We start from the raw sequence: 14,691 nt of genomic DNA, 5'->3' as shown, positions 1-14,691 counted from the left end.
ACATACACATACACACTCCATTGTATATATATACATCTTAGTTTTCCTTTCATCTGTTGAAAGACATCTCGGCTCCTTCCAGTTTGGCTATTGTGGACATAGCTGCTATGAACATTGAGGTACAAGTTACCCATCATTTCACTACATCTGTATATATGGGGTAAATTACCAGTAGTACAACTGTTGGATCATAGGGTAGTTCTATTTTTAGAACTACCAACAGTGTAAGAGGGCTCCCCTTTCTCCACATCCTCGCCAACATTGTTGTTTCCTAACTTGTTCATTTTAGTCATTCTGACTGTAAAGTGGTATCTCATTGTAGTTTTGATTCGTATTTCCCTCATGACAAGTGATGTGGAGCATTTTTTTCATGTGCTTGTTGGCATGTGTTGGTCTTCTCTGGAGAAATGCATCTTCATGACTTCTCCCTATTTCATGATTGGATTGCTTGGTTTTTGGGTGTTGGGTTTGATAAGTTCTTCATAGATCTTGGATACTAGCCCTTTATTTGATATGTCATTCGCAAATAGCTTTCCCCATTCCGTACATTGTCTTTTAGTTTTGTCGATTGTTTCCTTTGCTGTGCAGGACTTTAATGAAGTCCCAGTAGTTCATTTTTGCCTTTGTTTCCCTTGCCTTTTTTTTTTTTTTTTTTTTTAGATTTTATTTATTTATTCATGAGAGACACAGAGAGAGAGGCAGAGATATAGGCAGAAGATGAAGCAGGCTGCCTGTGGAAAGCACGATGCAGGACTCAATTCCAGAACCCTGGGATCACACCCTGAGCCAAAGGCAGATGCTCAGCCATTAAGTCACCAAGGTGCCCCTCCCTTGCCTTTAGAGATGTGTCTAGCAAGAAGTTGCTGCAGCTGAGGTCATAGAGGATGAAGGGCCTGTGTTCTCCTGTCTCACACTTAGATCTTTCATCCATTTTGAGTTTATCTTTGTTTATGGTGTAAGAGAATGCTCTAGTTTCATTCTTCTTGCATGTGGCTGTCCAATTCTCCCAACACCATTTGTTGAAGAGATGGTCTTTTTTCTATTGGATATTCTTTCCTGCATTGTCAAAGATAAGTTGACCATAGAGTTGAGGGTCCATTTCTGGGTTCTCTGTCCCATTCTTCTGTACCATTGATCTATGTGTCTGTTTTTGTGCCAGTACCATGCTGTCTTGATGATCACAGCTTTGTAATAGAGCTGGAAGTCAGACATTGTTATGCCCCCAGCTTTGGTTTTCTTTTTCTACATTCCCCTGGCTATTCAGGGTCTTTTCTGGTTCCATACAGCTCTTAGGATTATTTGTTCCAACCCTGTGAAGAAAGTCCATGGTTTTTTTATAGGGATTGCATTGAACGTGTAAATTGCCCTGGGCAGCACAGACATTTTTACAATATTTATTCTTCCAGTCCATGAGCATGAAATGTTTTTCCATCTCTTTGTGTCTTCAATTTCTTTCATAAGTGTTCTTTAGTTTTTTTTAAATTTTTATTGTTTTTTATAATAAATTTATTTTTTATTGGCGTTCAATTTGCCAACATACAGAATAACACCCAGTGCTCATCCCATCAAGTGCCCCCCTCAGTTCTTTAGTTTTTAGAGTACAGATCTTTGGTTAGGTTTATTCCTGGGTATCTTATGGTTTTGAGTGCAATTATAAATGGGATTGTCTCCTTAGTTTCTCTTTCTTTAGTCTCATTGTTAGTGTATAGAAATGCCACTGATTTCTGTGCATTGATTTTGTATCCTGCCACTTTGCTGAATTCCTGTATGAGTTCTAGCAAGTTTGAGATGGAATCTTTTTTGAGTTCTCCATATACAGTGTCATATTTCTGTGAAGAGTGAGAGTTTGACTTCTTTGCCAGTTTAGATGCCTTTTATTTCTTTTCGTTGTCTGATTGCTGAGGCTATGAGTTCTAGTACTGTGTTGAACAACAGTGGTGAGACTGGACATCTCTTTCCTGTTCCTGACCTTTGGGGAAAAGCTCTCAGTTTTTCCCCAGTGAGAATGGTATTTGCTGTGGGATTTTCATAGATGGCTTTTATGATATTGAAGTATGTTCCCTCTATCCCTGCATTGTGGAGAGTTTTAATCAAGAAAGGATGCTGTACTTTGTCAGATACTTTTAAAGCATTTGAGAGGATAATATAGTTCTTGTCCTTTCTTTTATTAATGTAATGTATCACATTGATTGATTTGCAGATGTTGAACCACCCTTGCAGCTAGGAATAAATCCCACTTGGTCAAGGTGAATAATGCTTTTAATGTACTGTTGGGTCCTATTGACTAATACCTTGGTGAGAATTTTTGCATATATATTCATCAGGTATATTGGTCTGTGATTCTCCTTTTTGGTGGGGTCTTTGGTTTTGGTATCAAGGTAATGCTGGCCTCATAGAAAGAGTTTGGAAGTTTTCCTTCCATTTCTATTTTTTGAAATAGTGTCAGTAGAATAGTTATTACTTTTTCTTTAAATATCTAGTAGAATTCCCCTGAGAAGCTATCTGGCCTTGGACTCTTGGGAGGTTTTTGATGACTGCTTCAATTTCCTTGCTGGTAATGGGTCTGTTCAGGTTTCCTATTTCTTCCTGTTTCAGTTTTGATAGTTTCAAAGTTTCCAGGAATACATCCATTTCCTCCATATTGCCTAATTTGTTGGCATATAGTTGCCCATAATACGCTCTTAAAATCATTTGTATTTCCTTGGTTTTGATCATGATTTTTCATTCATGATTTTATTAATTTGGGACTTTCTCTTTTCTTTTTATTAAGTCTGGCTAGGGGTTTATCTGTTTTATTAATTCTTTCAAAAACAAGCTCCTAGTTTTAATTGATCTAGTCTACTGTTCTGGTTTCTGTTTCATTGATTTCTTCTCTAATTGTTCTTATTTTTCTTCTCCTGCTTGGTTTAGGCTTTATTTGCTGTTCTTTCTCCAGTCCTTTAGGTGTAAGTTTAGCATGTGTATTTGAGATGTTTCTGGTTTTTTGAGAGAGGCTTGTATTGAAATGTACTTCCCTCTTAGGACTGCCTTTGCTGTATCCCAAAGGTTTTGAACAGTTGTGCTTTCCTTTTCTTTAGTTTTCACCAATCTTCTTAATTCTTCTCTAATTTCATGGTTGACCCAGTCATTCTTTAGTAGGATGCTCTCTAACCTCCAAGTGTTTGAGTTCCTTCCAAATTTCCTCTTGTGGTTGAGTTCAAGCTTCAAAGCACTGTGGTCTGAAAATATGCAGGGAATTATCCCAGTCGTTTGGTACCGGTTGAGACCTGATTTGTGATCAGTATGGGGTCTATTCTGGAGAGAGTTCCATGTGCACTTGAGAAGAATGTATATTCTGTTGTAGGATGGGATGTTCTGTATATTGAAGTCCATCTGGTATAGTGTGTCAAAGTTCTTGTTTCTTTGTCGATCTACTTAGATTATCTATCCCTTGCTTTGAATGGGGTATTGAGGTCTCCAACTATTAATGTGTTATTATCTATGTGTTTCTTTACTTTGGTTATTAATTGGTTGATATAATTTACTACTTCTAAATTAGTAGCATAAATATTTTTAATTGTTAGATCTTCTTGTTAGATAGACCCTTTAAGTATGATATATTGTCCCTCTTCATCTCTTACTTAACTACAGTCTTTGGTTTAAAATCTGATTTGTCTGATATGAGGATTGCTAACCCGGCTTCCTTTTGGGGTCCATTTGCATGGTTCTCCACCCCCTCATTTTTAGTGTGAAGGTATCTAGGTTTAAAATGAGTCTCTTGTAGACAGCATATGGATGGGTGTTGCTTTTTTATCCAATCTGAAATCCTGTGTCTTTTGACTGGAGCGTTTAGCCCATTCACATTCAGAGTAACTATTGAAAGATATGGATTTAGGGCCATTGTATTACTTGTACAGTCCCTGTTTCTGCAGATTAACTCTATTTCCTTGGACTCCCTCTTTGCTTATAGGATCCCCCTTAATATTTCTTGCAGAACTGACTTGGTGGCCACATATTCTTTCAGTTTCTGTCTGCCCTGGAAGCTCTGTGTCTCTTCTTCCATTTTGAGTGACAGCCTTGCTGGATAAAGTATTCTTGGCTGTGTGTTTTTCTCATTTAGTATTCTGAATATATCATACTAGTTCTTTCTGTCCTGCCAGGTCTCTTGGATAGGTCTGCTGTTAATCTAATATTTCTTCCTTTTTATATTAGGAATCTCTTGTCTCAGGCTGTTATCAGGATTTTCTCTTTATCCCTGAAATTTACAAGCTTCACTATTGTATGTCGGGGGTTGATCTGTTTTTATTGATTTTGGGAAGGGTCCTCTCTACCTCTTGGCTATGAATGCCTGTTTCCTTTCTCAGATTAGGGAAATTCTCAGCTATGATTTGTTCAAATATAACTTCTGGTCCTCTCTGTCTTCATCTGTATGCCCTCAGGAATTCCAATAATACTGATGTTATTATTTTTTTTTTCAAACTATTGCTTATCTCAGAGCCTCTCCTACTGGGCTCTTAATTTTTCTCTTTTTTCCTCAACTTCCTTCCTTTCCATCAACTTGTCTTCTATGCCACTTATTCTCTCTCCTGTCTCATTTACCCCAGCTGTTAAAGCATCCAGTTTAGACTGCATCTTGGAGTATTTTTTATTTCTGCCTGATTAGATCTCATTTCTAAGAGATTCTCTAGAGTCATTTATGCTTTTTTCAAGACCAATTAATAACTTTGTAATTGTGCTCCTGAACTCCATCTCTGACATCTTACTTAAATCCATATCCATTAGATCTGTGGCAGACATGAATACATCTGGTTCTTTCTTTTGTTTTGAATTCCTACTTGGAGTCATTTTGTTAAGTAAAGAATCACTGTATGAGTGGGCAGAGTCAAAAACATCAACCATGACCCAAGCAAAATACACACTAGATAACTCTGAAGAGGTCAGGAACTAGAAAATAAAAGAAACAAGATGAATACAAAGAGAAAGCCCCCAAAAAAGGATGGGGGAGGGAAAGGGAGAGAATGGGCAGAGGAAGAAGGGTAGGGGCAGAGAGAATATAATCTCATAGCATGGACAAAACAAGGTTATCCACTTGGTGTATTTTGGTCTGTTTGTTAAAAGATACTAAATTCAAAATTATTTTTTTAAAAAGTAACACACATATGTATGTGTGTGTGTGTGTGTGTATATATATATATACACACATACACACACACATTTTCTGTTTTGTGTGTATATATACACACACACAAACATAAAATTGAATACATTAAATGAAGCCAAAAATGAAAAATATATCCATGACATGTAATTGCAAATAATAAGTTAAAAAAGAAAAGACCTAAAAACACAGAGTTAATAAAATAAGAAACTAGTTGAAACAAAAAAATTTTTAAAAATTGGAAAATTTTGAACTGAAAGATAAATCATAAGAAAATAAAACTTCAAGTTCTATATACTATTTTCCCCCAGTCCTGGAGTTTTCCAGTGCTTCTTGGTCAGTAAACCTGCTGTTTCCCTGTTCTTCCAGCTGGTCTTCTGAGGGAGGGGCCTATTGTGCTGATTCTCAGGTGTCTATTCCTAAGCAGAGATGTACCATGTACCGCCTCTTGCCAGGAGGCATGCTAAGTGTAAGCTGTTTGCTGTGTAAGGCTTTGGTTCCCTGGAGTCTTTCCATACCTCTTTAGAGGGCGAAAACAAAAATGTCCCACCCAGATCTCCAGCCCCCAAGCTGAGAGATCCTGAAGTGTGCCAAACTCTGCAGACTCCTATGGTGCCTGCCCAGTCATTCTCCTGGGGGTAGGCGAAAGGACTGATTTGTGCAATTTGTAGGGTTCCGGCAGGGAGAGCCTCTGCCTGCTTGTGTGTGCTTCCACTCCCAGAGGAAGCAGAGGGTCACCCGCTTCTGCCTGCTGCAGAGCCCTGGAACAGAGAACATTCATCCTGTCTAGTGAGCATCCACTCCACCTTTCTCAGAGGAAGGCAGAAGGTTGCCATGTTCAGTCCTCTGCAGGCACCCAACACAGAGAGCCCTCATTGGATCCACCTTGGTTCCGGTTTATGGCAAAACAAGCTGAGCCTCCTCCCAGGCTTACTGAGTTAAACCCATTTCCCCACTCTTTTTTTTTTTTTTTATTCATGACAGAGAGAGAGAGAGAGAGGCAGAGACACAGGCAGAGGGAGAAGCAGGCTCCATGCAGGGAGCCTGACGTGGGACTTGATCCCGGGTTTCTAGGATCACTCCCTGGGCTGCAGGAGGTGCCAAACCGCTGGGCCATCAGGGCTGCCCCCATTTCCCCACTCTAATGTTAGGGAACTCTACTGGCTCAGGTACCTCTCTTCCCTCTATGCCTCTGGAAATATTGAGGTCCCACTGTCCCACTTGTGATTCTGCCCTGCTTCATTGAGCCCCTTTCAGGCAGGGAAGTCTCTCACAGGAGCAGATTTCTAGAGGTCCCAATTTTGAGCTCCTGGGCTGTGTCAGTTTCCCCAAAGTGACTTACAAAAGCTCCCCCCCTCTGCTCCCCTGCCATTTATCTTCTGATATATCCCCTCCTTTTTTCCTCTGCAATCCTACCTTGAGAAAAATGGTCACTTTTCTACTTAAAGAGTTCCAGCTGTTCTTTCCTTACATCTCAAGTTGAATTTATAGTTGTTCAGAATGATTTGATAGTTATCCAGCTAACTTAAGGGGATTAGATGAATAAAGGACTCCTGTTTTCCTGCCATCTTGCCTCCTATTTTCATGTTTTCTTGTAGTCCTGGCAGCTGCTATGAAACTGCTATGACGAGGTATTTTTATCATGGCCGTACAGAGACTATGCGATCATGTACAGTAGAAGCATTGAGGTGGTGCCAATCCATGCAGGATCCTTCTACTAGTGTGAGTATTTGAAAGGAAAAAAAACTCACAGTAATTTTTATTTGTTTAAAGGAACCTTAGTCCTTGAATAGCTAACTTCTCTGCTTAAATTCCCCTAGATCAGTAAAATACTGTCAGATATTTTTTCCTCAGGTTTTCAAAGCATTCATTTACCAGTGAAGTATATATTTGGGAAGAATATGAAACAGGAAAGACCTGAGAAGAAGCCCATTTGTGTCACTTTTTAGGCAAAGTATCTTTAATACCATGAATATTTTACTGTTACTGATCTACCAGTAAAGTGCAAACTGTCCCAAAGTGCCTTTAAAGGAAGCTTTTCTTGATGTCATTGAAAGTTTTTGAAATCACAGATGCTTATTTTCATGTATTAGAACCAGAACAGTTCTGTTATATGCTTCTTTTTTTTGTTAACCCTATCAGGAATCAAATTCCCTACCAACCAAGCCAGCCAGGCACTCCTATACTTTTTTTCTTTTTCTTTTTGGAAGAATTTAGACAATATGTTAGCTCCTTCCCACCGCTGTTTTGATATTTTTCTTTAGTTTTGATAAACACGGTTATGTATATGTTAATTTATTTTAATGTCATAGAACTGTTTCATTATCATTTTTTAACAGCTCTGTGTCAGTTTTGAAATCTTAGTTGCTTCTGTCGTTAACACTTTAATATCATTTCAGTGCTGCCCACAAGTTCCTATTTTCCTTTTCTGGGAAAGAAATAACCAAGGTGAAGGACAATATAGGACAGAAAAGGCAGTAGAAGAAAGAAGGAAAATATATAGAAGCATGAGTCTCAGTGTCTTTCTGGAAATCTTTTCTCTCTCAGGTTACCCGGATCCTGATTATGTTGAATTCAGGGGTTTTAAAATTTGGCTTCTGTATAGTTTATTGAAGTATGTCTTGATTTTTTTTTTAAATACAGTTCCTTGAGCAACAACAAAAGATGTTACAAGCTTTTACAAAACATAATAAAATGATGAAAGATTGTTCATCTGGAAAAGGTATTTACTTTGGAATTATTCTGACTTAAAAATAATCTCTCATGTTGAAAATTTTTTTCTACCTTCATTCTTGGGCTTTCATTGCAGGATTTGACCGTCATCTTCTAGGTCTTTTACTCATAGCAAAAGAGGAAGGTCTTCCTGTTCCAGAGCTATTTACAGACCCACTTTTCTCCAAAAGGTAATATAATATAGTGTTTTCTAACTTGATCAGTCAGATCCTTTTTTCTGAAGGTTAAAAACTCTTCAGAAGGAATATAAATTTCTGTAAGCCTGGTAAAATATCTTTTCTTTATGCCACACAGTGGAGGAGGTGGAAACTTTGTTCTCTCAACAAGTCTGATTGGTTATTTAAACATGCTGGGAGTGGTGGCTCCCATGGTCCACAATGGCTATGGATTTTTCTACCATATCAGAGATGACAGGTAAAGCTGCTCTTCTCATTCTTACTGTACTATTAGAGGAATGTTTTCCTTGTGCTGTGATTCTTTCTGTCACTTGCAACATAATTATTTTTACCAGTTTCTCTGTCCTGTTTTGGGACACTTTAGGCATTTTGTGCAGAACACCATTTAAGGTTCAGTGACATACCATCATCATTCTCAAAACTCAGTACATATATTAACATATTAGTTCCACTCAAGGTGTTTTCTACTAAGTTCTGATAAAATTTGATTGTAAATATGTGGTGGTTCATGTAGTCATAGATAGTACTGAAGTGTCCAAGATAATAGATTAGGTAAAGTAATTTATATTAAAAAAAAGAATGTCTTACCAGTCTTACCAATTCAGATGCATTTCATTTGTGTTGTATGAGGTTTGTGGAAAGAATGAGAAAGAAAATACTATAATCTGGTAGTTGGAGAACAAGGTAATATGAAATTGGTAGAAAGGCTTAAAAAGCCCTCATTCACACAGTCTGGCCATCTCTTCTCAGAGGTCTTTGAGAATATGAGCTTTAAAAAAATGATGTGGCTACATTTAGCACTATGTGAATAAGATAATAAGCATGGAAGCCTCAGACGGAATGGGAAAAATTGAAAAGATAATATGTATGACATATTTCAGTGTGTAATATATTTTTATACTTTAACTTTTTTTTTACTTTAACTTTTTTTTTTACTTTAACTTTTTAAAAGAGTTTAGTAGTGTTATTTTTCAAAATTTTATCATCTGTATCTATGTCAAGTGTCCTCTGTGCATAGTCTGTTATACCATAGGTACATGTATTTGTTAGCATCTAAGTCCTAAATGATCATTATATATTCAGTTATATTCAGTTCATGTATATTAGTGTACAAATTAAAGAGTAAATTACAAAGATTAAACATAGATTTTTTTTTCATAATAAAGTGTCAAAGGTCTAAAATCATCAGACACAGAGGATAAGTAAGCATTCTTACATACTTCCAGACAAATATGGATATTGTATTGTGTGCAGTGATAGGAGTTCCAGCCAGACACACCTCAGCTCTCTGACTTTAGAAGAAGACCTGATCCTGGAGCAGAACTTCCATTCATTCATTCATTCATTCATTCAGGAAGTATGTAGTGAGAACTTGTATTTTAGGTGCTAAGGACATAAGACAGACAAGATTTCCCTTTTACAGATTTTATTTTCTACTCGGGAAAGAGAGCCAAAAGCAAACAAATAAGGAAGATAACTAATGATGAATGCTATGAGGGAAATAAACAAGTTGATGTGGTAGTAGACAAACTGGCAGCTGGGGAGTGGGATGGAGCTCTGCTTCATTTAGTGTGGTTCGAGAGGGCCAGTGAAGCTGAGATGTAAAGGAGGAGAAGGAATTACTCACATGAACAGCCAAGAATATAGCTCTCCAGACTCTGATCTGTTGTCTGCTATCTCCAGTGCTACCCCCATAATGAGCCACCACCTTCTCCCACTTAGGTTTTTGCAACAGGTTCTCCTGTGGTCTTCTTACTTCACCCTTTCCTTCCCTGCAGAACATTGTCTACGCAACAGCTCTTGATGCCCTTTTAAAAATGCCCTTCCACTCAAAATGTCTCAAGAGTTTATTTCACTCACAGTAATATCTGAAGTCCTCCTGTGAGATCCTGCATGATCAGGCTCTCAGTTATAGCTCTGACCTTACCTTCTAGAACTCTACTCCTGTTTCACTCTACTCCAGCCATTCTTCTCGTCTTCTTGTACTTTGAATATAGCAAGAAAGCTCCCACTTCATGGCATTTGCAGTTATGATTCCCTCTGCCTTGTACTCTTCCTTGAAATATATGCAAGGATCACTCCTTTACTTCATATAGGTATTTGCTTAAAAATTTTCTCTCATCTGGGAGGCCTCCTCTGATAATCTAAAATAGCACCCCCCCCCCCACTATATTTTCTTTGTAACACTCATAACCACCCAGTGGGCATACATTATTTGTATATTAATCTTTCTTTCCTTCCTAGAATACAGGCCCATAAGAACAGGGTTTTTTATTTGTTTGTTGTATCTCCAGCTCTGTAACAATGCCTAGCAAATAAGTTGAATTTAGTAAATATTTTCACAATGGCTTTGTCTTTGAAAATAATTATATGGTCTTCAGTTAGAAAGAGCCTGACATTTATAAGGACAGAAAAAGGCAATATAGCTATAAATTAGCCATGAAGTTGAAGTGGGCAGGGGCGGTAGAAGAAGTTGTTGAGGAGAGGTAGAGAGGAACTAAATCTGGTAGGACAGCATTCTCAACTCTGAGTGCACAGTAGAATCTACCTAGAGAGCTTTAAAAATATTGCTTCTGGATACATTGATTTGGTTGGGGTGGTCAGTTGATAATAGGGCTTTGTAACATGGTAAGGAGTTGAGATTTTCTTCTAAGGATAATGGGAAGCATTTTACCGGTTTTTAAGCATGAAAGGTACACATGCTTTATTTGTATGTATAAAGGACTGTTGGCTGTTATACGGAGTGCAAGTAAGATGAACAGTAATATGAGCAAGAATGAGATGAGGGAAATCAATAAACACAAATGATAAGTTGAACAAAGGAATGGATAATGAAGGTAGAGAGAAGTGGAGGGATTTGAGAGCTATTTTGAAGGTGACTTACTGATGAATTGGTAATTTTTGATGGTAACTTTTATTGGGATGGTAAAAGTTGGAGAAATGTGGTTGGGGTATGTTAGGATAGAATTAAGAATCTTGTTTTACATGTTGACTTTGATATTTAATAAAAAATGTATTCGTATATGAGGGAATTTGTCAGTAGGCATATGGTTATATAATTGTGAATCTCACAAAAGAGGTCAGAGCTAGAGCTACACATTTGTAAGTCATTACTATGAATACATATTAAATAGTTTTCACTATACGGAAAGCGCTTTTCATTCATTGTTAAATGAATATTGGTTTGTTTTTTAAATAACATTTTAAATGTACTGCATGCTCATAAAAAGTTTGTAAAAAATGAAAAAAAATGTAAGAACAGAATCATTTCCATTTCCATTACAAGATACAAGTCTGTTATTATGTTTCTAGTCTATAATGCATATAGTGTATAATTTCTGTAAATTTAGATCACATTATAAATATTTTAGTGTCCTTTTTGGGAAATTCATTTCTATTTAACATTATTTCAAGCAATTTCCACTGCTGTTAAATATGCTTTGAGATGTTTTCAAAGTTAAATAATGTCTTATGGATTTCTATAATTTATGTAACTACTTCCCTATTTTCAGTTTTTCATCATTACAACTAACGTAATGTTGTAATGTTACGATATATTCCTTTTCATTTCATCACATCACAACTCTAGGCATTATAAGTCATTGTTGGCCAGTTTTATAGGCAAAAATAACATAACTTTTTGAATGCTTACAAAGCAAATTTTCTCTGCATTGGCATCTGTATACATTCATTTATAAGTTATGCATGTAGGAAAGCTTTCTTTCTATAATTTAGAAAGATCACTGAATGTTTTAAAATGTCAGTACTTAAATAGCAATTGTTAATCATTGCAAAGAAATATATTTATATGGCTAAATATTCCAGTGTAGCTGGAGAATGATGAGTGATGATGAATCACTAGATGAAAACAAGGCAGAACTTTCTGTAGGTTTGTGGATATGTTTCAGCAAATATAACCAGTCAAACATAAGTTTCATCATTAAGCACTAGGCCAGAGCATGTTTTTATTGCATCTGCTTAATCGAAAAGTACATGTTGAAGTTTTAATTTTCTGTCTTTTTTAATGATGTGAACATTACATGATTATCCAGAAGCTCTGCATTGTACCAGCAGCATTTTGATTCCAATTTATGCTTAATGCATGGTTTGCTATGGAAATGTGAGTGTCTGGAAAGAGGAATGCTAGTTTCAAGAGGGTTAGTACTGCAAGATAGGGGATTTTTTTTTTTTTTTTTTAAATCAGGAGACTCTAGAAGGAGATGGTGGAAGGCATGACTTTTCCCAAGAGAGTTTCTGTCTGGCTTTCCTAGAAATAGCTTTTCTCTCCTCTTATCCTTTCTCTGATTTTTTTTCTTTTTTAAACTGTCTTTAAATGCTATATTCCTGAAAAATAGTTCAAGTTTCATTGCAAACATTGCATGAATTCACCCTCGAACTCACTATGTTTTAGGAAGGGGGTTTGTTTGGTTTTTTTTCAGGAAGAGGTGGGTGGGTTGGTTGAACGTAGTGAGACCTTACTCCAGAGCGCTCTTGAGCTCTAATTTTTTTTTCTCTTTTGTCCTTAAGTCACACAGTACATTAGGTATTCCTAGCATTATGTATACATAGAATTTACCTTCAGTTGTGTCCAGTTACATATACCTAATGTCAATAAGAATTCACACTTGATATATGAATAGCTAGATGGAATAAAGGTCATGGCTGTATTCATCATCACTTTGGAGCCTCTTTGTGTTCTGATTTTTGCATAGTACTTACTCATCTTTTTCTTTGTGCTTCACAGGTTTGTTGTGATCTGTTCAACTTGGAAATCATGTCCAGAGACTGATGCAGAAAAGCTAGTTCTGCTGGTTTTTCATGCTTTGCATGATATGATGCAGCTAATGAACACTGCTCATCTTTAGAGACTAATCATTTATTAAGCATTTACAAAAATATTAAACTGGGTGTGGAGAGTGGTTTGGTGATGTGAGATAGAAAGGTTTCCTTTAGGGTCAATATCCCTATTAAATCTAGAAATTAGTAGAATCATGCTAAGTTTATTCTCACATAGAAGATTAAAGTATGAATTTTAAACTTCCTCTGATGCAGTAGCAGTGCAGATATTAAATGTAGAACTATGAAAAAGTTGAAGATAAGCCTCAACAATGCAAATCTCTAAATTTTAATAATGCAAGTCTTACTCTTACATTTTTGTTGGTTGCCTATATAGGTTATAAAATGCTCTCTCTGAACATCATTATAGGGTCTGTCAGGCACTCTAACATTTCCTATTTGCCAAAGGGAATGGAATACATGAGTAGATGTTAACTTCCCTGAAATCACTGCCTTCCACATGCACCACAGGAATACAAGCCTACTATGTTAGATGGGAAAGACCACTACAATTAAGTGGTCATTTGAAAGTAGAGATTCTGTTGGACAGAAGAATTAGAGGAAGGTTTATACTCTCTGACACACACACACACACACACACACACACACAGAAAAGCCTTAACAAAATTCATTAGAGTATATTGTAATTAGTTTTGTGAATATAAAATTAAAGCACTTATATTTAAAATTAGAATTAGTGACTTTAAGATTGAATGTTGAATCAAATTCTCAGGATTTTACAGATTTTTTTCCTGCTATTCAAAATTTAAAATAAAGCTCTCAATCATATAGCTTCTTGTTTGGTGTTTGGATTAAGTAATCCATTCTTATTTGACCTTATGCTTTCTAAGTTACGTATTGCTGTGTAAAAAAACCACCCAAAACTTACTGTCTTAACTCAGTGTATTATTTCTCATGAGGGTGTCAGTTGATTGTATCTGGTTGATTAGTTCTAGTCTTGCTGTAGTTTATTTCTACAGCTGCGCTCAGCAAGATGATAGGTGAAGGCCATGAAGGTGGCCTTACCTGCTGCCTGGAGATGTGGTGCCTGAGACTCTCTCCATGTGCTGATTCTTCAGTGCCTTGATTTATGTACTTGGCAGTGGGAGTGTTCCAAGAAAGAACGGTAGCATCTGCAAGGCCTCTTCAGGCCTAGGCTCTGAAGTCACAGGAAATTATTTTGCATTTTATTGGTGAAAAATTGCAATGGAAATTCCTAGATTCAAGGAGTAGGGAAAAGTGTCATCTCTTGATAAACAGCCAAGTCATTTTTTAAGTGTAAATAAGTAGGCACATTTTTTGTGACTTACTGGGGGTCATTTTTGTAGCAATGTTTTCCATCAAGATCACAGTGTATTTACTGGTTGTATACATTTTAAAATTTTCACATCTGCATTTGATAAGACCGGTTTATTGTTTCTTTGGAAAACACTGAGTTGGCTTCTGTGGCATTTGATACATCTGACAGTTCAGATTTCTTTTTCCCATTCTATGGTGTGGACCTTTTCCTCACTAGTACAATTTAATAGACTATACTGCCCATGGCTTTTAGCATCATTTGGTTGGTTGGTTTTTTCTTTTAAATATTTTATTTATTCATGAGACAACACACACACACACACACACAGGCAGAGACACAGGCAGAGGGAGAAGTAGGCTCCATGCATGAGTCGTGTGGGACTCAATCCTGGGTCTCCAGGATCAGCCCCTGGGCTGAAGGCAGCACTACACCGCTGAGCCACCCAGCCTGCCCCGGTTGGTTGTTCTTGAATAAGGTCTAAGACTTGGGTATTTTAGAAAGTGTTCACT

At 36.9% G+C, this 14,691-nt stretch overlaps 1 protein-coding gene across 4 annotated transcripts in view; it reads left to right on the top strand.

Moving 5' to 3' along the window:
- Window positions 1-13,671, top strand: part of CROT (carnitine O-octanoyltransferase) — a 58,571-nt gene extending 44,900 nt beyond the window's left edge. For all 4 annotated transcript variants that reach the window (XM_077857132.1, XM_077857133.1, XM_077857134.1 and 1 more), the window contains 5 exons: window positions 6,736-6,859; window positions 7,781-7,859; window positions 7,947-8,040; window positions 8,165-8,284; window positions 12,791-13,671. In XM_077857132.1, coding sequence (XP_077713258.1) covers window positions 6,736-6,859; window positions 7,781-7,859; window positions 7,947-8,040; window positions 8,165-8,284; window positions 12,791-12,911 — 538 coding nt within the window. In that variant the 3' untranslated portion in view covers window positions 12,912-13,671. The remainder of the gene's footprint in view (window positions 1-6,735; window positions 6,860-7,780; window positions 7,860-7,946; window positions 8,041-8,164; window positions 8,285-12,790) is intronic.
- The last annotated feature ends 1,020 nt before the right edge of the window (window positions 13,672-14,691 follow it).

This window comes from Canis aureus, chromosome 18 (genome assembly GCF_053574225.1).
Source record: "Canis aureus isolate CA01 chromosome 18, VMU_Caureus_v.1.0, whole genome shotgun sequence".
Taxonomy (NCBI): domain Eukaryota; kingdom Metazoa; phylum Chordata; class Mammalia; order Carnivora; family Canidae; genus Canis; species Canis aureus.
This window is presented reverse-complemented; position numbering and strand designations above follow the sequence as displayed.